The following is a 21,858-nucleotide window of genomic DNA, read 5'->3' as shown; positions in this document are numbered from 1 at the left end:
TTCCTTCTTACAGCAGAATAACCTGCAACCACCAGACTGGCTTTGCTCATGTATGTCCCAAAAATTCCTCCTCTTATTTCGAGACCCAAGTTCATCAATTTTATAAATGTTGAGACAAATACCCCACCTGACATACACAAAAAAATAAAAAAAAGGAGGAAAGTCAAACAGAAGAGACAAGGGTTACAAGAGCAAAGGAAAAATGAAAAATGTAATATTAGCCGGAGAAAAAGAGCAGTGTAACTTGGGGTAGAGATGTACAGTGGAGAAGTCATCAAAATAAGCTGCTTCTGATAAAGATGAGACTTCAGAAAGGACTGTCTACACCAGTGAAAAATACAAGACTTTATCCAGTACGAGACAGGAGCCATTCAGAAATAAAAAAAAGGAAGTAAGATTAAAAAAAAAAATGTTTACTGTACATCCTCTATGTGAAACGTGGCTGGTGAGCTCTGCAGACATCATGGGACAAGTTGCTTTTGAAAGGTAAGTACAGAAAAGCCCACAGAAATGTACCATTGTTATATGTGAAATTGTTTACATTTCTTCTGATCCCTTCTCTTTGTAGTCCATTGATATTAAGTTCTAAGAGGGAACCCTGATGTGTGCAAAGAATACCAGTTTTATGATTTATTAATGCCCCAGCAAGAAGACCACATGGGCTTTCCCCCAGAAATGCTACCATTATTATCATTTTTTGGTTCCGTACAAAATTGCTTTACAACACACAGATGTGTGCATGTGTATTTTGATATTCATACACATGTGTGACTATCTAAAGATATTCTTGTAACAAACATTAATCAAATCTCAGTGCAAATTTGAATTTTAACTTGTTTCCCAAAAGGGAATCATTTCAATATACTTGAGCACTTTCTCTACAGCAATTTCAGATTCTGTTAAGTACTAACTTGATCTCCAGATAATTAAATTCAATGCACCTGTTGAAGTGTGACAGATGTAAAGTTCTCTCTGTAGCCAAAGCAGGGCAGATTTTCTCCCTTACTGAAAAAATTTAATGACCAGATGTAAAATACAAGAATTTTCTTGAAAAGCCTCAACTGAAATTGACTTTTTTGTTTTAAAAGAAATCGCCTGCAGGTTGTTCTTCCTGAGATCAGCTCAGGCAAGCAGCACTGTATCAAGGCAGGTCTAAGCAATTTCAATTTTCTTCCTTGGCACTCCAGCATTCATTGTGTGTAGCATTAAGTGGCAGCCTCCAGTACACTGGCACATGACCACTGAATTGCTGAGGCAAGGAAAAGCTTAGGAAATTTCAGCCAAATTCCCTGCTTTGCCAGCAGCTGGGGCAGTAATGGAAGGCAGCCAAGAGCTGTTAACTACTGCCAGAGGCACACTGCTGTCCAAGGCCAGGGAGACCTGCAGAAGCCCAGGAAGCAGGTACTGAACCCAAACATGACTCCCTACAGACACAAAGAATGGCAGAGTATTGTAACTCACATCCAGCAATGCCCAACTGCTTTCTAGAGCAATCTCACAGATAAATTTGGGTTAAAATAACTCCAGTACCTGCACCTTTCTGGAGAGTCCTCTCGATCTTTCCTTCGGAACTTGCTGATGGTGTCATCGATCGTGCTGCCGATCTTGTCACTGAGCTCCCCTAACTTATCACTGAATGGGAATGCTGACTTTTTATCCCATTCTTCATCCCATTTGGACTTGGGCTCAGGATCATATCTTTCACCTGGTAAGACAAAGATAAGAACTATTAGATACCCAAAAAAAAGCCAGTGGTCTGTCCAGAATCCCTCTCAAGCCCCCCTGCCCTACATGCACAAGCTGTACAAGTTTACAAAGCAAACTGAAAGCTCCCTCAGTGCTGAATCAACACAGCAAACACAGCATGGAATGCCCATCATTAAGTGGCAGGAATGAAGATTCAAAGACTTTTGTTTATGACAATGACATAATCTCAATGCCCAGCACATCAGGATGCTGTTGGACTCTGCTGGAGAAGCACCAGAGGCACAGCCAGCCCTGGCTGCAGGAGCAGCTGATCAGGAAGGGGACGTGGCACTTCTGGAACAGCCCCACAGGGCACGACACTCCATTCCTGGCTGAGCCCTGCCATCACGGGGAAATCACTGGGGGTTTTATGTACTGACATCAATACACAAAAACACAGTACCAAAATATTGAAAGAATGTGCATAATAATTTTTCATTTAAAAAAAAGATGAAAAAAGAAAAGGTGGTAAAGCAACTCATCTTTTCAGGGTCCATTGAATACCCTTGAACATCTTTACTGAACACTATTCTCAAGAAATCAAAAACTTTTTCTTCTGGTTTAGTATTCCAGACCTCCATACTGGTATCTTAGATTATAAACAGCTGCCAGTTTTACCTGAAACACACATTTGTTGTACAATCCCATCAAGGAAGTCTAAAACACTAAAGTCTTGTTTATTTATACACACACAGCCAACTTGAGTTTAATTCAAATGAAAAAACCCAATATTTTAACAAAGACTTGACTATCAGAAGCACTGCACACTTTAGTATTGTGATCTTATATCAGATCTTCTGTTCAGAATATAGGTGTATAAAGAAACCAAACCAGCTCAGTTTCTAGGCAACATTTTTAGGCAAACATTTTATATTCTAGGTTATTACATACATGAAAGAAGCCATTTTTTGTACATCTTTTAAAAATGTGAAACACTAGTGAATTTTGTTTTTTTTTTTACTTAGGCTGAGAAAAATTGAGTAGCAGAAAGGAAGAACAGTGAAATAATCACTTCAAGTTACGTACAAATGATATTGCAGCTCATGTAATGTTCAAGGTATATTCAATTAAGCCATTTTAATAAAAAAATAAAATGATGCATTCCAGCACTACAAGGTGCAAAATTTGAATGATACCTGTCTGATAACATCGGATCATATAGGGTGTATTTTTTAAGCAAAGACATAGGTGCAAGTCTCCAATGATATTTGTTTAGATCCATAAAACTTTTCCAGCAGAGAACCTGCTACAAATCCATGAGATGCTCAGTGAGATCTTTATCACTGGACACAGAGACACTGCTCAGAAATGTACTGCTGTTAAATTTTGCAGGAGAATAAAATGGCCTTATTTCGGTTTATGTCAGGCTCTCAAGCATTTTAATGCAGATTCCTTTTGAGGGGTTTTCCTGTGCAATTTAAAAATTAAAATAGACACCAACTAAGAGCTCAGTATTTTCAGGACAAAAAAAATTAAGAAAAATCTGAATACAAGTGTTTTGTATTTAAATAGCTAGAATCTTTTTGATTAGAAATCTCATCTGGGAAAGGGTTTGTTTAGCGCTGCTAGAAAGAGGAGTTTTTTTAACTTTACTCAACAAATGAAGGAATAATTCAAAACCCTTTAGCACAAGAATTAAATACAAGACAAAAACTAGTCCTTTAAATTAAAAAACCTGAATGATACCTAAAGAGCACATAGAGAAAAGCTTCTACCCAGCCTACAAGGATAGATCACGACTCTGCACAGAGAAGTCAAAGATAAGCTCAGTGAAAGAACAGAGGGACGTTACTCAAAGTACAAATACAGTGACTCATAAGTATTTCCTAAAAAGAAAATCAGCAGAATTCCAAGCAGATAGCAAAAGCCTAAAGAAACATAAAAACCCAAGAAATATCATGCTTTGGAAGTTTTCAACTGCTCTACATATGAGAAAAAGGGAGAATGGAGAAACAACCTGTCAAAAACAGGAGGGAACAGATCTAAGTTAAAGGCTCACAGAGAAGAGTAAAAAAACCAGCCAGCATCAGACACAAACAGGTGAAGTTTAAGCCCTGCACAGCTACTGAGCTCTTACAGCAAACCCTGCTCTCAAAGAACTCACCAATTCTAGCAAACCAGAGCCTTGTGCCATTGGGACTTTGGTAGTCATGGCTTACTAAAAGCACCCAAGGATTACTCAGACTGGCAGCTGTATTATGGATGGCATGCTGGGATACATCAGGTGGAAAAGCCAGTGCAAGCTCAGATCCCTGCTGCACACTATGGCAGGGACTGGGAGCAAGGAGAAAGCAGAGTACTTGGGGCCTATATTTAAAGTCAGATCTGACAGACCCCAGGAGACAGGCAGAAAATCCACAGATACCCTTCAAGGGTCCAAATAGTATTATTTGGGAAAGCAAAAGTGGATTGTCAATCCTTGCCCAAGGAAGCCCAGTACTCACTGTATCTGAACCCTCCGACACTGTCCGAGGACACCCCAATGTATTTGTCTTTGTTCTTCTTTGCTTTCTTCCTCTCTTCCCGAAGCCGATCATCGTCTTGAGCAAACTCAACCATCTCTTTTACCTTCTGGCGGATGTTTATCCCCTGGTCTTTGCCATTTTCGTCTGTGCAGGTAATGCAGGATAGAAATGATGGATGGAAGATGGGAGGAAAAAAGCAAAATACTAAGTAAGAGGCAGCAATACTGAACATCAAACCAATAAAATTTGAACTATAAACACAGCAGTCAAACGATTTCATGACTACTGAGGTCCACTGAATCTGTTTAAAAGGGACCAATTAACACAAAATTTAGATAAATGAGTTTGCACTGAATGGTGTACTTAAATATAGGAGAGATTAACAAAGGCTGAGACAGAACTCATATTCTCCACTTGAACAATTTTAACCCATCAAAACATGACCCTTTTCCCTCAGTATTTTTAGCACAGTTTTTCCAAGTTTCATTGCAAGAGCTCAGTCTCATGGCAAAACTGATTTTTTGAAAAATTGCTTTCAGTTCAGAGGTACTATAAGCTAAATGTGCTTCATTCCAGCCTTTTTCACATTCAAAACACACACTGGCCTTGCTGCCTTTGCACTGTAAATATTATTTGGTGGGAGGAAAAAACCCCAGCTTCAAACAGATGTGTGTGTTTTGGAGCTCTAACCTTTTCTTCCCATATGATTAAAGCTATTCCTTTACGGACACCACAGGGGACCAGTCTCTAGTGCATATTTTAATATAAACCCCAACACTCATGTTGTGTTGGTTCTGTTGTTATTAGCCAGTCTTTTCTGCAAGTTCTTGTCTTCACTAATTAATACTCTAGGGCCCCACGTCTTGGATTCTGCACTCTTCACACAACTGGCAACAGTCACATTTTAATTAGACTGGGGAAGCTTCTAAGCTGGTTCAGGTGACTGACAACTCCAACTACTGTTTTAATTTGCTTATAAGATTTTTCTATTGCTCACCTACAAAGTGGTAATTTTCCAGGGATCGCAAATCATAAATGTGTTCTCTGGCACTTGTAACAACACGCTCTGATCCATTCCTTATGAGGTAAGCTAGGAGCAGCAAAGACTATAAAAATACAAAGCACCTTATGATTGCATGAACAAAAGCTCTACCTTTTTTTTTTTTTGTAAAAACTCCAAACCCATCCCCCCTCCCCAAATTAGTAAATAATAAGACTTTCCCTTTTTAAATAAATGCTTATTATATGGCTCCCATGGAAAAAAAAAACATTTTCCTCACATGGCTTTTTTGCTCTTTCAACTATCAAAACTGCATTTTTAAAACTTTAACTTGTTATTACTAAATCACAAGTAGTTACCTTTATCAGCTACTGCTTGTTTTAAGATAAAGCAGTAGCAATTTAAGAGAAAAAGTTAACCTGTGAAATGAAGCATTTTCTTTCACCTCTTTTGTTCACAATTTTCCAGTGGCTTTCACTGAAAGGTAACTCCTACAGGAATTTAAGAAGCCTTCTGCAGGATTCAGTGAATATACAAAACTGCATTGCAGGACAATTTTAGACAAGTGACAAAACAAATGAAGTTTAAATAATACTTTAATTTCAGTTCTTTATGTTGAGGATTTATACCTAGAAAAAAATAATGCACTTTCTCTGAAGTAGTGCCTTTATCAGCTAAAACTATCATTTTATTTCAACCAATCCAAACCTGATAAACAATTCCAAGAAGTCTTTATAACATTAAGTAGCTATGTGTGATAGCATTAAATATTAATTTCTATTGTACTTCAGGGAAAACAATTACTACGACTACAAAACATCAAGCACCTGTGAAAAGCACAAACTATGCTTTAGAATTAATTGTGTCTTGCTACAATCCTGGCATCAAGAAAAACAAAATATAACTTAGTCTAACACATCAATTCTAAAAAAGGAGGTTATATTTGCATAATTCAGTGAACATTGAACACCACTTTAAGTGCAGCACGACACAATCTCAAGCAAAAAGTTTCTGTACCAAAGACAAGAAAAATGCAAATGACACTGATCTTTTCCAAAACACAATTAGGATATAAAATTGTCATGTAAGATTTGCAAGGAAATTTGGCCGACTCAAAGTTAAACTACAATTTTTAAAGCATTACAAATTGGCAGAAAATTAAGATTAGTTTGCATTTTATTTCAGGTATTTCTGAATTCCTTCAAAAATGTTTTCCTGATAGCACCGTAACTTAACATCTCCTTCTCATGGAGCTCTGTAACAACTCCTTTGGGTAGATCTGAACCGTGAGTGCTACTCTAATACCTGAATAGCAGCAAAATGTAATTGCTCTGTTGTGTTCATTAAGTAGCATCTTAAACACACTTCTAAAACCAGAAATTCTGTGGGTTTCTTCATATACAGCACTTGAACTTTGACTTCACCAACAGAACTATAAAACACAGGGAAGAAATTCTAGGTTGCTAGTGGAGACAGTGCTGTAGGATTATCTAAACAAGAACTCCACCAGGACACTGCACAAGCACCAAGCCTTGATCCTTACACACCTTATAAACTCTCCTCCAGTTCTTTTTGTTGTCTTTCAGCATCCGAGTCCACAGCATATTCATGAGTTCTGGAAACTGCTCGTACATAAACGTAGCCCTAAAGAACGGAACAAAAGCGGCACAGAAATGTTGTTTTCCCGGGTTTGCCACAAGAGCTTGTTCAGACTCGAGGCTGGCAGTAGATGGCAGGAGTGATCCAAGCCCAGGAACATCGGATGACATTAAAGGGAAAAAGCTGTCCCTGTTTTAACTCCTAGATCAGTCATTTACATCCCAGGACTACAAAGGAAAAGAGTAATTCTAAAAATCTGAGGCAGTAAAAGAACATTCACTAATTTGTAACGAAAATAAGGTTGAATATGAATAATAATACCCTAACAACCACTGCCACTAATCAAACATGCAACTTCCAAATTGATTTTAACACACAAAAAAAGCTCAAGGAAGAATTTGACATGTTTTGCTGTTTTTGGAAAAGTTACAAGAAAGTGCTTTGAAAATAAATATTCAAAAAAAAGTCAGCTATACTGCAAGAATTCTGAGGATACATAAATGAAAAATTAAGAATTTAAAAAATACCCGGGCCTCATTTTTTGTTTGACAGTTTTCAATACATTCTGTGATTATGCATTAAAAAACTTAAGACGTTAGTTACAGCAACTTTTCGACATTACCAGTCTGAATACCACAGAGTTGATTTAGCATGAAATTTCACATTCTTATATAAAATGTACCTTTCTTTTCTTCATCACTGAGTCAAATTATCACTTACTTGGCAATCTCTCCCATGAGTTGCCCTGAAGGTCCCCATGGATCATCATTGGTTGCTTCTCGAACCTTAGACTCTATTTCTGAATAATTCATAACCACATTGGTGCTGCAAAGGAAAAAAAATTCACACACATGAAGATTAGCATCAAAACTGAGAAACACATGAAAACTTAATAATGACACTAGTGCGTATCTCACTTAATGAGATACCTCTACAGAGTGGGAAAGAAAACAGCTTTAGTGCACAAGTTACCCTGAGGACACTATACACCACATTTAAGTTATCTTTAAGAAGGTTTTACTATTCTATTAGTCTTCAAGAATACAGATGAGAAACTGGGGATTACATTACAGCTGAATTCAGTCCAGTAAAAATGGCTTTGGGTCAAATTAAAATCCAAACCAAAACCAGCAGAGTCAAAGCTGATAGCTTCTGCAGCTACGTATGGTTTGCTTACAGGTTTGTAATAGTAAAGTTATTTGCAAGAGGTTTTATGACTCAATCAGAAGCAAATTTTTTTGAGTGATGCTACAAGAGAAATTCAAGAATATCAGTACCAAACAGGTGTTAGTGAAAAACTAACAAAAAAAATCACATGGTAGACTACAGTAAGGGAGATGAGATTCACTAGAAAGTCTGTTTCCCAGCTTGCATTTAATTAATTAAGGGAAAACAGCAAAAGAGAAGCTGCAGAGCACTCAGTTACAACGACAGCAATGCAAATGCTGCAAGGAGCTCAGGCTGCCTCTTTGAGAGGTCACAGAAAAACCTTACTTGGAAAATTTTTTTCCATGCTGTTAATATTAAAATAATAAATACGTGATTTCTTTTTTAATTAATCCTTCAAACTAGTAACATGCGAGCCCAGCAACCTCCTTTGTGCCCCTAAAAGCATCCAGATGTGTTTGATAACAGAATCCTTTCCCTCATCTTCTAAGGTGAGCGAGCAGCCCTAAAACCTCACTCATAGAAATTTTGAAAACAGCTCTCAGCTTCTGGAGCACCACAACTCACAACAGCAATGAAATCAGCAGTGAAAGGAGACCTGGTGGTCTCTGCTTTCCCTTCATAGCTGCAGTGTACTGAAACAACACATTCACACCTATCCTGTCAGAAGTTTGAAAGTTTACTTAAAAGTACATCATACAACTGATTCAGAAGCTAAGAAAAACCCCTCTGAGTATTTTCAATACAAACCAACCCACAAAGACAAATTAATTAAACTGTAGGAAAGATCTAATGATTTATAATGCAATGTGTAGAAAGCATTTGCTGCTTAAAAACCTCTTCTGAACCTGAAAGATCTAAAGAACAACAAAAAAAATCAAGATACTCGATAGTCATTCCAACAGTTATCCCTCTGTCCATGCAGGAATTTGCACAAAGCAGCATTCAAGCAACTCCTGCTCAATTTTATTTGGCATAAGGATAGCAAAGATCTTGGAACTGTGAGTTATAAACAGCAGAAACAAGAATGAGATCCCCTTAAGTCTGAAAGCGGATACAGAAGGTAATTGTTAAAACAGAATAAAATTTCTGGACCTAATCTTGAATTCTCAGCATGAGAATTCCTGCTGTCAGATCCTGATGTATGATTTTATTCAACTTTGTGTCTAAAGAGAGCATAAGCTACATGACTGAATAAATAATCAGCAAGCTCACAGAACCTATCTATATTACAGCAAGCATGTAAGAACACAGCAGTAGCTCAGAACAACAGCAATTAAGGTTTTACAAATTCATTTATGCCGAATGCACCTCAAGCTTCTGTTTCTGGTATTTTCTTTACTGTACATACAAATGTAAACCAATCCCATCTTTATTTCCCACATGCATGGAAAAAACCACAACCCCAAAGCTCCAGGCTTCAGGATCTGCAGCTTCCAGCACACTGGTTCCCTTGTCCGAAGCAAGGAAAGGCAGGGAACTGAATGGAAAGGTTCTGCTTGTTTTTATAACCCCTCCTTAAGCATTTGTTTGAGAGACTTGATGGAGACTCGGGAGGGGGAAGCATAAAATGAAGTATTTCCTTAATTTCTTAGAGCAAAGAATTTAAGAATGGAAAATGCTTGAAGAGATGCAAACTTAGCATACAAAAATAAATGGCAGCATTGGCTATGCAAGAGCTCAGAGCACGTGGCTAAAGCAGCAGCACGGCTGGAAGGGGGAAACGGAAGGAAAACAAGGGAAATTAAGTAATGCCAAGAGAAAAAAGGTGCAGTTAAGCCTCTTTAAGTACTGAAACATGCTCGACTTCTAAACCCCTCCTGCAGAAAAGTTATTGTTCTCAGCAACTAGGAGAAAGCTCTTTTTTTATAAATGCCAAGCTGAGATCTAATGGAATGAAACGTTCCAAACCAAAGCATCTTAGAGCCACATTTAATTCAGCAACAAATGTAAACTTCAAGGAGAAAAAAAACCCCTCACTGTTGTATAGTTTGGCATCATTCCAGGTCACTTAAAAATAACCATTTCTAAAAAGGTGGAAATACAGTTTTATTCTTCCTTTCCCATGTTTTCTATGGCCCTCATTCCCTGCCCTACCCATGATTCCTGTGACCTCTGCAGAAAAAAATAATTTATGTCCAGATGTGAAGGGAAAAAGTGACTAGCTTGATTGCCAAGACTTCCTGTGATTGATATAAATTTAATATCCGAGGACACTTTCCGACACCAGGGGGGGCTCTGTGATTAGTTTATCCTGGGCAGCTTCCAGGGAATCGTGCTGGATCGCATGGACAGGCTGCTCTGCAAACAAACGGCCGTGCAACACTCGGGGCTGACAGAAAGGAACTCCTCAAGCAGTGCTTAAAACCCCCTCCTATCTGCCAGACTACATCTGGATTCACCCCAAATCGTTCAAAGAAACCCTGCACCACTGGAATCTCGTGACAAGAACATTTACAGAAACTTTTGACATGGACAAAGACATTAAGCAGGAAAGTACATTTTGAAAGTTACATTCAAAATAAGGGCACAGCAATAAAGGGGTTGACATGAACACCACAAACTGTTGCATTCTTCTGTGTCTTACAGTTAAGTCTATTAAATGAGATTAATGACAACAGATTTTTACTCTTTATTATACCCCTAAAAAGTTATTTCAGTATAATTTTCTTCTTAAAAAAATAAAATTGTTTTCAAAAGCCAAGAGAGGGCACTGTCACATCTCTATGGAATGAGCAACACTCTGACAGTCAGCAAAATGCTTTTCATTTTCTTGCAACTTTAAATGTCTACATCTGCAATTTACAGCAACACCAAACAGGTAGCTCAAGTCTGAGACTAAATCCCTCTATGTGAATAAATGGACATTGCTAATGAAAGTCAGTGGGTAACAGCTGTAAAATACCTGACCATCTACAACTGCATCAGAAAATAAGACACATTTCCCTGTAAAGGAATGTTTTACATGCATTTATAAACTAACATTTGACAAATATTGAAAATTAATAGTTGTACCATTTATCCCTGAAATCCTACTTTGTCCACAATTTTGTCTGCGTTTTTCAAAGAATTCAATCAACCGTAAACTGCTTCAAATTTTAAGTTACATTTTGAGATTGATACTTTTGAGATTAAAGTGTCATAACCTACAGCGTGCTAAAACCCAAGGAAATAAGCGAGAAGGGAAGAGCAGAGGAAGCACATACCTCAGCTGTGTAATTGGAGGTACGAATGCTGTTTAGCTGGTATTAGGGAGAACAAGCAGGCAGCAAGAGGGGACAGGAAGTTCTGCACCTCCCCATGTAAAACTCAGCTCAGAGAACCTATGAAGGTGCAGCCAAAACATTCACCAAGTATCTGCCACTTCAACCTTTACAGCTGCAATAGTCTGAAAGCACTTGAACTTTCAGGCATGAAGAGGATAAAAATCCTACAGGTCTGAGATTGTCCTCAGCACTATTCTTTGAAACAGGGAAATGAAAGGCAGCTTGTGGATGACCTGCATGAAAATAAAACCTTACAGACTGCAGGAACACTTCACAGATGACACAAAAAACAGGCAGACTTTTAAGAGCAGCCCCATCTTCCTGCTCCCTATCAGCAGATACTGAACATAACCCACAATGTGGACATAAATACACATGACCACTAGTGTAAGTGATAAATATATCTGCAGAAAACTTCTGTGTTTGATTTCAACAGACTCCAGTAGATGTATCTGCCTACTCTGCTCAGGCTTCTGATTTTACACACCACCACATGAATCAAGCTGTAATGCTCAGAAGGACAATATTGATGGCCACGAGGTATATTCTGCTCCCCGTAACATATTAGTGCTTCATCACTGTTGGGGTTCCCCCCCGCCATAAAATATCCACAAAACAATTACTGATAAAGAATTTGTTTTCTATTCCAGACTAAGAAATTATTTTAGAACCACTTTTATGCTGGCTAAGTAAAATCACTGTACTTCCACCCAAGATGCTAATAAAAAATTAAATAAACACTACATCCTGAAATGAAATGTTTGTTTCAGAGTGAAGATTTTTCATTGTTCAGAACCATGAGGTGTTCTCTACAGATTCATATGCTGTAACTGAAGTCAGCTCAATTATCTGTTAGGAGATTACAATCACTTATACACAACTATAACTGTACTGCTTGTAGTAATAGCTTCCAATTGGTAACATTACAATCAGTTTTGTTGTGCCTGAACTAATTATCCACATCAATCACTGCTGGTTCCACACTGAAAAAAAATCCCAGCCTAATTCTCTCTACACCATATACCTTGAACCAGAAACTCTTCGGAAACATGGATGTGGGGACACAAGGCTCTGCATAAAGTCAGCAAGAGAAACAGAAGACTATTTTCTCAGCTAATGTCTACTCTAAAATTAACCCTCAAACAACATTTCATAGCAATCATTTAAATACACTGCCAGCAAACCTGCTAAATAAAAAGATGCAACAATTTTTGTTCATGTGATTTAACACTTTGGTGAGAACCCTGGATGCAGCATAAAGCACTAGGAAGAGTAAATACTTCAGTGCCCATGGTTTTGCAAAAAGAACATCACACAGATATTTCCACTTCATGCTCCCCATCTCCTCTATTTTTCACATATTTTCCATGGTCAGTGGTGTTCTGTTCCCTCACCATCCTGACAATACATTCAAAGTGCATGAAATCACAACTCATAAAGGAAGCTTGCAGTTCATGGCCAGATTTTGGGAGCAATGTTCTTTTGAAGGAACTATTCCTAAGATAATCGTTTATCAGGAAATGAATAGTGTTACACCTTAAATTTTCAGATCTTCAAACATCACAAACTCAGCATTTTGTATGAATGCTCAAAGACCAGCAGTTTCTTAAATATGCAGAAATCTTTCAATAACATGTGTACAGCAAACCTGCCTAGAAAAAAATAAGCACCACGAGAAAAGAAGGTATTTCTACACTAAAGGTAACGAAAGAACAATAAATATCCATCCATTCAGAATGGAACTTACTTGAAAACATATTAAGGAATCAGAAAGCCTAACAGATCTTTGTCAGTGTTTCTGCACAAATGTAAAAGCCTTGAATATGCCCTGGGGCGAGAGTCAGAGCACTCCATTAAAAGCACCATCAGGATTAGAGCCGCTATTGATGTGGGTGGTGTCACCGAGGACACAAGCACAGCTCTGGACATCAGATCCACAGAAGATTTGTGAAATGCCAGGTCTAATCTTATGACAACTAAAATAACCAGAAGCCACAGAGAGGGGACATTACAACAATTTCTTTATAGTGATGATAAAGGTATTGGATTGGACAGGGTGAGCCTAATTAGAAACACTTCTCAAGCCTCTGGGAAGCTGCCCACTGTGCTGAGGGACTCGGCCGTAGGAACAAGAAACCTGGCTACACAGTTAAATTTTTTTCAGTGTATATTTCAAACCAATTACATTATCATGTATACATGGGACTCCTATGTGCATAATATTATGCCTTTAACTATTACTCCAAGGACACCACTGGATTATGCACCTTCTGTTTTCCCTTTTTTTTTAATTTTACAACTGGGAACACTAAAATACTAAAAGCTGAGATGAGAAACTTTGTACATTTTACCACCACTAACAGTTTCCAATGAAACACCATTCTGCAAATATCTGCTTAAGGACTAAGCACAGAAGAAAAAAAAAATTCAAGTTTTACTCACATGTATGTACCATACATCCAGTATGAACATTAATGCTATTCAAACAAACAGAAACACTTAAGAATTTTTTTTTTTTTTAAATAAAGAAATTAGTCTGTTAGAGCAGGCAGGGTCTGGATAAACAGAGGACAAGAGAAGCTCTGTTATTACACAGCACTATGAAGTGTGGTGCCAAAGTCTTACAAGAAGCAAGTACTTTAACCTTTTGTTATTTAATGTGCCAAAACAGACAAAACATGATTTTATCTTTTGAATAACATGTTTAACATTATCCTTTCAAAAGGCAGTCTCACATACTAATACTTTAATCTCATTCTTTTAGTAATTTTGTTAGCAGTTTCCGTATTTTTAGAAAGTTTTCTCTGTGTTTCCTGTGACTTTCACAGTGAACAAAGGCAAAGCACGCTTTAAACTTGGTCATGACAGAACAGATGTTACCGACTTTGAATCAAATCTCATCACCTCACTTGGTGACATAGCAAAGGAGACCATTACAGTAACAGTGCTTGCATTCCACATGGACAAACCCCAGTAAAGAAACAATCCCACAGCTCTGTGCTGGTGCTTCTTGGATCTAAAACTGAATGGATTGCATTATGCAACCAGAAAGGATCATAAACGGCATAAAATAGTTAAGAAAACATTAAAGTACAGAACAAGGAAAGTTGGCTTGAACTGAATAAGGAAGAACACAGGCACATGGTTCATTTATTCACCTTTCCTATCTCCATCTAAACATCCCCACTACTTCTATGGAAAGGCACACAGGTGACAACTGGAGTGCTTTCTCTCAGGGATGGTGTTACCAGCACGGTGGCAGCTCCAAGCAAAGCTCTGAACGAAGGCAGCAGTAACTCACACCTGGAGGCTGAGCCACTTCCCTACCCCTGGCGTTCGAGTGCCGCCTTTGTCTTCAAGCAGCTGATTTTGCCAACAGCTCAGCTGCTGCTCCCCCTCAGCTGAGAAGCCGCAGTCACCGACTAAGACAAGATAGGGACCCACGAGTTACTGCTCACATGATCCATGGTGCATGTTTTAGGAATATTATCCAAACACAACAGTAGCAATTTGTTTTCAGATTTCCCAAAAATCAGTAGTGGGGCTGAGAACTTAAGGCAAAATGACACTAATGTATAATGTAGAGCTGTTTCTAGACATTTGAGATTGTAGCTGCATTTGTTTTTTAGAAGAGTGAAGGACTGAATGCACTATATATAATGAGCCAAGTGAACATTCAACATCTGGAGAAGAGACAAGGCAGGCCCTGGCAATATTTTCACAATACAGTTATCTAGGAGACCCCCACCCACAGACACACGCATTTAAGATGAAGTCCTCAGAGAGAGCAGTGAAAGGCGAGAGTGAACACCATCTCATCCTCACCATTCAACTCCTATGAGTCATGCATCTGAACTATTTTTAGTATCTAGATTAAAAGGTTCCTGTAAAGGAGGGGTGGAAATAGAGGGAAAGCTTTCTGAGAATGCAAAGAAGTTGCTTTAATATTAAATGATCCCTTTTTAAACTGTATGCAGAAGTTAGTTTCAACTACTGAGAACATACTGTAAATAAAAAAGCTACACAACTTGTGTGAGTACAGAATACATTATTTCCCCCACTCCCAGGTGTGGGAATCTTGGCATCTATTAAACTGTTAATTAGTTTCCAGAAACACTTTTGCCAATTAAAAAAATCATTTAATACTTATCCATCTGGGCATGAAATACTTTCAACAGAGCATTTGAATTGGTGAGCTAAAAAAGAATCGATCCCAATCCGCACAGCGCTGCCTCCCAAACCACCAGAGGCTGGGACACAGAGCAAGCAGCACTCCAGAACCAGGGGCAGCATCTATTAACTCCACTTGTTTCTGTGAGCATCCCTTCCTTCAGGCTCTGAGGGATTTCAGATGATCACAAGTCAAACTTGTGTTCCAAGAAACCAAAAGGATTTAATACAAAGTCAAAGAGAAAAATGCATTTCAGGATGAGATTTCTCTATGCTATGACACTCTGTCAGCTCAATGTGCAGACTGGTTCACAGACAGAGGACATTATTTATCCACCTGTTATCCCAAACAATACAATGGATATTAGGCATCTATGCACCTAATGCTATTAACAAGTATTCAGAGAAGAAGACATTAATCGCCTTCCAAATAAAGATGGTGCTGCTCTTCCCTTCAGTGAACTCATATATTTACTCTCAGCCAGCCTCTTTCTTCTTGCTGGGTGAAGACAAACTAAAAAACATGTAACAAACTTAATGCATTTTCATTTTGCTCCTGTCAGTAATGTCACTTTTGTTATAAAACATGCAGCTTAGATTTAGAGCCTTACAGATAAAACATATGGATACCAAATAGGAAGCCAGCAGTCCACATTCAACGAAGAAACAGATGGGGACCCATCTGCCAAAATGCCTGGTGAAATACCTCAGGTTACAGAGAGGTAACAGCACAACATTAGTGATACTTGACCATTCAAAGTTGTTTATTTTTCAGCCACTCCTCAGAACCATTACAAATATGAGACCAGTCAATTTAGTCCATGAATGCCAGGTATTATTCCAGATCTTCTACACAAGGAGCAGTCATACTCCTTCTGACCAATGATACAATCTTCATTATGTATGGTAGGATTTGAAATACATTTTCAGCTTTTCAAGTTCAGTTTCATAATTTATGTGGCAGATGTGCAAGGCAAACTGAACAGAAAGAGATAAGCCAAGAAAAACATCCTGATGGCCACAAATGAATTACAACTTGTGGGAGGAAGGAACTATAAAGCTATTTCCTGTGCCTTACAACTTCTAATCACAAAAGACTACCAAGTAAACAAAATAGCCCAAAATCCACCATACACACTGTCAAAAAGAACAGTGACTTTAAAAATTAAACTGCAGCCTGTTAGAGAACTCAGATCTCTCACTTACAGAAACCAATGCTGCACCTTACTGAAGTCCTCCCTTCCAGTTTCCCCTTCTCAGAAGTCCCCCAGCTGCAGAATGCTATATCCTCAATGGTTTTGTAATCGCTTGCTACAGCTGAATTTTTTTTTGCAGATGTTACGAACATGAAGCATGGGAATATGGCAGTTTTAAAGCGTATTTGTGCAAGGAACAAACACTTCCTCCCCCACTTGATATAAGACTGATTTCACCTCTCCTACTGCAGACTCCCTGCAGTATGTCAGTGTTAATACTCTCATACTCTTATATAAAACAATCCCTTGTGGTTCACCAACAGATACATGGCTGCTTTATGTATCTTAATGTGTGGCAGTAAATAACTTCTCAAACTCATCAAGAATTCTGTTGATACTATTGATTGTGGATTTGTACCACCTCTATACAAAGTGTATCTTCATTTAAAGTCCAGACCCACTTCTTTATTTCCCCATTTTTATGGGAAATTTTCATTCCAAACACCCACCCTCACATTCTTCAGTTACCATCCCCTAAACTTCATCAATTATAGACTATCTTCCCTTCAAATGCACATTTCTGCAGTTCCATTTTTAAAGGCTTAATAGTGTTGTCATTTTATTAATACTTAATTCAAACAGCATTCTTTAAAAGGTAACTTACGAAAGTAAATGCTACACTCCAGCAAGTAGAACGAATCAAAATATTTCCTTTTAACTTACATAGTAAGAACACCGTATTAGTATTTCCACTGGTTTTCAGTATTAGTTTTTAGGTCACATTTTTAGTTGAAATTAGAGGACAATTACACTTAAAACATTCTTGTGACAAATCTGATTAAACTTAAGCATGAAAACCAATTTCACAAACAAGTGGAAAAAATCTGCCATTGAGGCCACACTTGACACTTTAGTGGGACAGTTACACACTAAATAGCAGCTCTGGTTTTGATTCAGACATAAAAATGATGCTGCTACTGTCCTGTGCAGGTTTTCATTCTCCTTGCCTCATGCAAGATTCCATCTGGCACATCAGATTGGAGTCACTGCTTTGCAGCTCCTATTTCTGTGGATGCAATCTCTTTCAAAGTTCAACACGCTATGGTCACACAACAGCAGCTGTATAGTCAAAAAAGAAGTGGACATACGAAATTTGTGTAATCTTTTGTAACTGCAGAACTAAAGAGACTTCCAGATGCACACTGTAATCACATGACTCAATTTACTATTGCTCAATCTTCACACTTATTTTGCTACTCTGCTTCTTACACTTCAGGTTTTTTCTCTTTTGTAACAAACAAGCTGCAACAATTTTTGCCTTTTTTTTTTTCTCTAGACTTAACTACATCTCTTTATAGAATTCAGATTGCACTTCAACCTTCAGGAGTCAGTAAGAGCTGCTGCAAATTTTCCATCATGTGCTTTATCTTTAATTTTTCCCTATTTGTGGTCCAGTCAGGTAACACAACTCCTACTGGAAACAAAGGTTTGACCAAGTAGGACAAAGTTTAAGTGAAATCTAATCAAACCCACACTTCTGTAGGATGCTTTCTATATAAATAAAATACCAGCACAAAAATGTCAATCCCAATACAACCTGGTAGACAATTGCAACACGAAACTAAAATTTAAATACATTATTTTGGGGGAGAGAGACAGAGGCACTTCTTGCCATAGCTTACACCCTCCAATCAACTGTGTTCCTTTGGACTTTGTAGCATTCATGTAACTGCAAGAGTAGCTTTCCCTGAAGGGGGAAAAAAAAAAAAAAAAAAAGTAGGTTTCAGATGTTCATAAGGTGGCATAAATCCTCTTCCAAGTAAGTATCAAGTGCTACTTCCTTCCTTGTACGCACACAGAATTAAGAGACCACATTCAAGTCCACAGCTCAAGTATTTAAAGAAATCTTTGATAGATAAAGAGACTTGCAAGTACTCCCAGCCACTGAGTTTTCAGGATTAGGGCACAGTAGTTTAAGGCTGAGAGAGAAATATTTACAAGAAGGATAAGGTTTTATCCTTCTTTCAAAACAACAAACAAAAGGGGCAGAAATTTTCAGAGGACAAGGAAGTTGTAGCTACGCTCAGCATGAGGCAACAGCGAGCTTTGAAGCTGTGCAACTTCAACCCACTAGTGTACCTCAGACTTCCTATTTCTGACCACAAAAAATTTTGAGTGTGACCTTGAATGGAGGCAGAAGATAGGGAGGAAAAACAAAAAGAAACCAAAAAACCAACCTCACAGTAAAAATAATACTAACAGTAGGTATGACATTTCACACTCTCCTAAATGTTCTGTATTGACCTCTGTATTTAAGAAGTATCTCCTACTACCTCAGGTTTTCAGAATTTCAGAAGAGGCGGCATTAGTGCTTTAGGATGATGCCCAAAAGGTACCAGTGCTTTGATAGGCCCCACTCACCTCTAAAGCTTCTGCAATTGTGTGCTATTTGTAACTGGTCACTCATTACTCGTGTGAAATGTGTTCACCAAAAAACTTCATACCAGAGCTTTCTGTCATCATGAAGAGCTTGTAACAGTTCTAAGCTTACAGTAATGCATCAACTGGCCAAGGAAACCTCCAATGCCATACATGCTTGAAATGTATTAGCTGAATAGTTATAGGTAAGAAATTTTACTTAGAAAAGCAGGAACGTTGCCTGGGAGTCAGTACACTTGTGAACAGCACAGATCTATTCAGTGCAAGTAATCACACTGATTTAATTCTAAATAATCCAAACTTTTCCTACTCAAGAACTATTTCAATTATTTGTCAGTTGACAGTATTTGGTGAGGACAGAAGAATGCACGTGCAGTTATATGGAGTTTAATATTGCCAAAAAACACACACCCCAACATTAATGGGCCATGCTTAATGACTCTTGTAGTTTCAGCTATCCCTTCATTGCAAGCTGAGTACTATTAAAACATTGTCCTAATACCAAATTTATTACAAATTAAGCATTACTCTAAACACATGCTTGCTGTTCCACCAGGGATTGCTGATTAAAGTTTAAACAATGCAAATACTGAACCTTTTAACACACAGACTGATCATTCTCTGCTGCCGTATCATCACTTTGGCACCATGACACCCCATGCACTCCCATACTTTGCAATATCAATCACCTTCTGTGATCATTTTTGAAGAATAAACCTGAGTACAAGTAATTCCTCTAAGCCAACAGTAAGCACCTGTTACAAGCTCTCCTCTGATCAGATTCAGGGGCAAAGTACAGGTAAGATGAACAGATCTGTCTGGAGTCCCACTCTGGACGTGCTACCCTTGTTGCCTCCAGAACTCCAATTCCTACCAGCTCCCCTCCCTGGCCCTTCAGGCTCAAGGCAGCCAGGGTCAAACAACAGCATACCAATTGCATATAAATCACACACACTGAACACACCCAACCTTCTACAACACAAGCTGCCCTCCACCCCTAACACCCAGACTGCCTGTGAAGGGCTTGCAGCTTCCTCCAGCCTTTAACTACAGAGCTGTGACTCTGTAGAGCTCCCCATTCCATCTGTGTGGTAGCAAAGTATTATCATCACATTACCCAGGAAAGCCTGGGACATGTACCTCATCAACAAAGTATGGTCCAAGTAGCAGGTAAAGCAACTAAACCAGAAAACCTTCAACTGCACTTTTAATATGGCCTTGTGCCCTGGAAAATGTCCTAAAGCTGAGGCAGAAGCTGAACTGCACTTCTGAGCAGGAGAAAGGAAGAGGAAACAACAGTTTATACAAAGCAATCCAATTGCAGGTTCATAAGCAGTTGTTTTCCTTTATTTATGCAAATGTCTTGCAGTGGAATTGCTAGGCAGGAAGTATTCAGGAGGAGTGAGAAATACTTGAGATCAACTACCTTTATCCTGGCTATTATAAAGTGAAGTGCATTATCATTTACAAAGCTTATTTCTAAGCTTACAGGAATTAATTCTACAGTTGCTATTGTCTGCAAAAAAAACCCAAAATGCACCACCTCAACAACAGATTTCAGATCTTTTATTTCTGGAAAATAATCAAAATAAAATCAGAAAATGAATACTGATGTCACTACAGAGAAGCTGATCAGCCTCTCCTCTCAAAATCAGTTACTTTCAGTCTGCTTGTTTGCTGCTTGAAGCTGAAAGCATGAATTATTCCATTATTCCATGAAGAGCTACAATACCTGCTACACTCAATAGCTCTAATGCACCTGCAGAATTTCTTTTCATATCCAGTACTGAAATCCAATCCAGAAGACCATTACCAGACAATTTAAGGAAGATGCTGTCTTTATGTAAGATTACATGGAATATGTCTGGATGCAAGAAACTTATTTCTTGACTCCACTGCACACAGACAGAGAACACACAACCAAGCTCCTTTAAACTTCTGTTTCACTGTCTCCAAAACTATCCTCTCCCTCTTCCCAACAAGGATGCCATTCAAAACACCAAACCTTTCCTTGCATCTCACCTTGCTAACAAGAAAGAACAAGAAATTCAACATCTTATAATTAATTTGCAATTAAGACTTTGCAGTCTCGTAGCAAGTACTTTGTACACCTTTAGCATAAGCAGGACTGTGCAAGAGGAAACCTATTCAGCATCATAATCTGACAATGTCAAAAGATGCCCATTATATTGTGTAAAGGCAAGTATGCAGTGATAATTCTGCAGAATAAGCTGGGAGCATCCAAGATTTTACAGGTAGAGACAAAATACAGTCCTCTTCCTGAACTTGCTCTGTCCTCAGGCCTTTAGTCCTGAATTGCCAGTTCCTAGGAATGGCACAATTATTTAGTTTTTATCCAGTAAATTAACAAAATTAAAAAATTGAACACTTTCCTACTTCAGATCTTTCATCCATTAATAAGCCAGAATTACCACATTTCTTCTCTGCTACAAGTTTGTCCAAGAATAAAAAGTAGTCAACCATAATCCTAAATAGACTAAACCTGCTCAAATACCAATTGTCTTTAGTCATTCCATTTTCCATGAAGGCAGGTGACAACCTAACAGTCCTTTTGCTGCTGTATTAAGCAGCTGGACAAAGCAACTTTGGTTAATAGTTAATGACAAAGTGTCCTTCCAGAGCTATTCATAGCTGAGTATCCAAAAACGGGCACAAGCAGTAAGAACACACCTTTCAGAATAAGTATTGCAACAGCAATGTTATATTAACATTATTTCATTCAAATTTTCAGGTTGGTATCTCACATTAACTAGAAAGTGTAGCTCGGCAAACAAAAACCCACAAGATCA

General features: G+C 38.2%; 1 protein-coding gene across 2 annotated transcripts in view; it reads right to left on the bottom strand.

The window, feature by feature from the left end:
• CLINT1 (clathrin interactor 1) overlaps nt 1-21,858 on the bottom strand; it is a 47,730-nt gene that overhangs the window by 14,624 nt on the left and 11,248 nt on the right. For both annotated transcript variants that reach the window (XM_069028661.1, XM_069028660.1), the window contains exons 2-6: nt 7,531-7,635; nt 6,759-6,855; nt 5,209-5,317; nt 4,191-4,355; nt 1,531-1,705 (exon numbers count right to left, since the gene is read on the bottom strand). In XM_069028661.1, the coding sequence (XP_068884762.1) occupies nt 1,531-1,705; nt 4,191-4,355; nt 5,209-5,317; nt 6,759-6,855; nt 7,531-7,635 (651 nt within the window). The remainder of the gene's footprint in view (nt 1-1,530; nt 1,706-4,190; nt 4,356-5,208; nt 5,318-6,758; nt 6,856-7,530; nt 7,636-21,858) is intronic.

This window comes from Aphelocoma coerulescens, chromosome 13 (assembly GCF_041296385.1).
Source record: "Aphelocoma coerulescens isolate FSJ_1873_10779 chromosome 13, UR_Acoe_1.0, whole genome shotgun sequence".
NCBI lineage: Eukaryota > Metazoa > Chordata > Aves > Passeriformes > Corvidae > Aphelocoma > Aphelocoma coerulescens.
The sequence above is the reverse complement of the archived record's forward strand: the minus strand, read 5'-3'. Positions and strand labels throughout refer to the sequence as shown.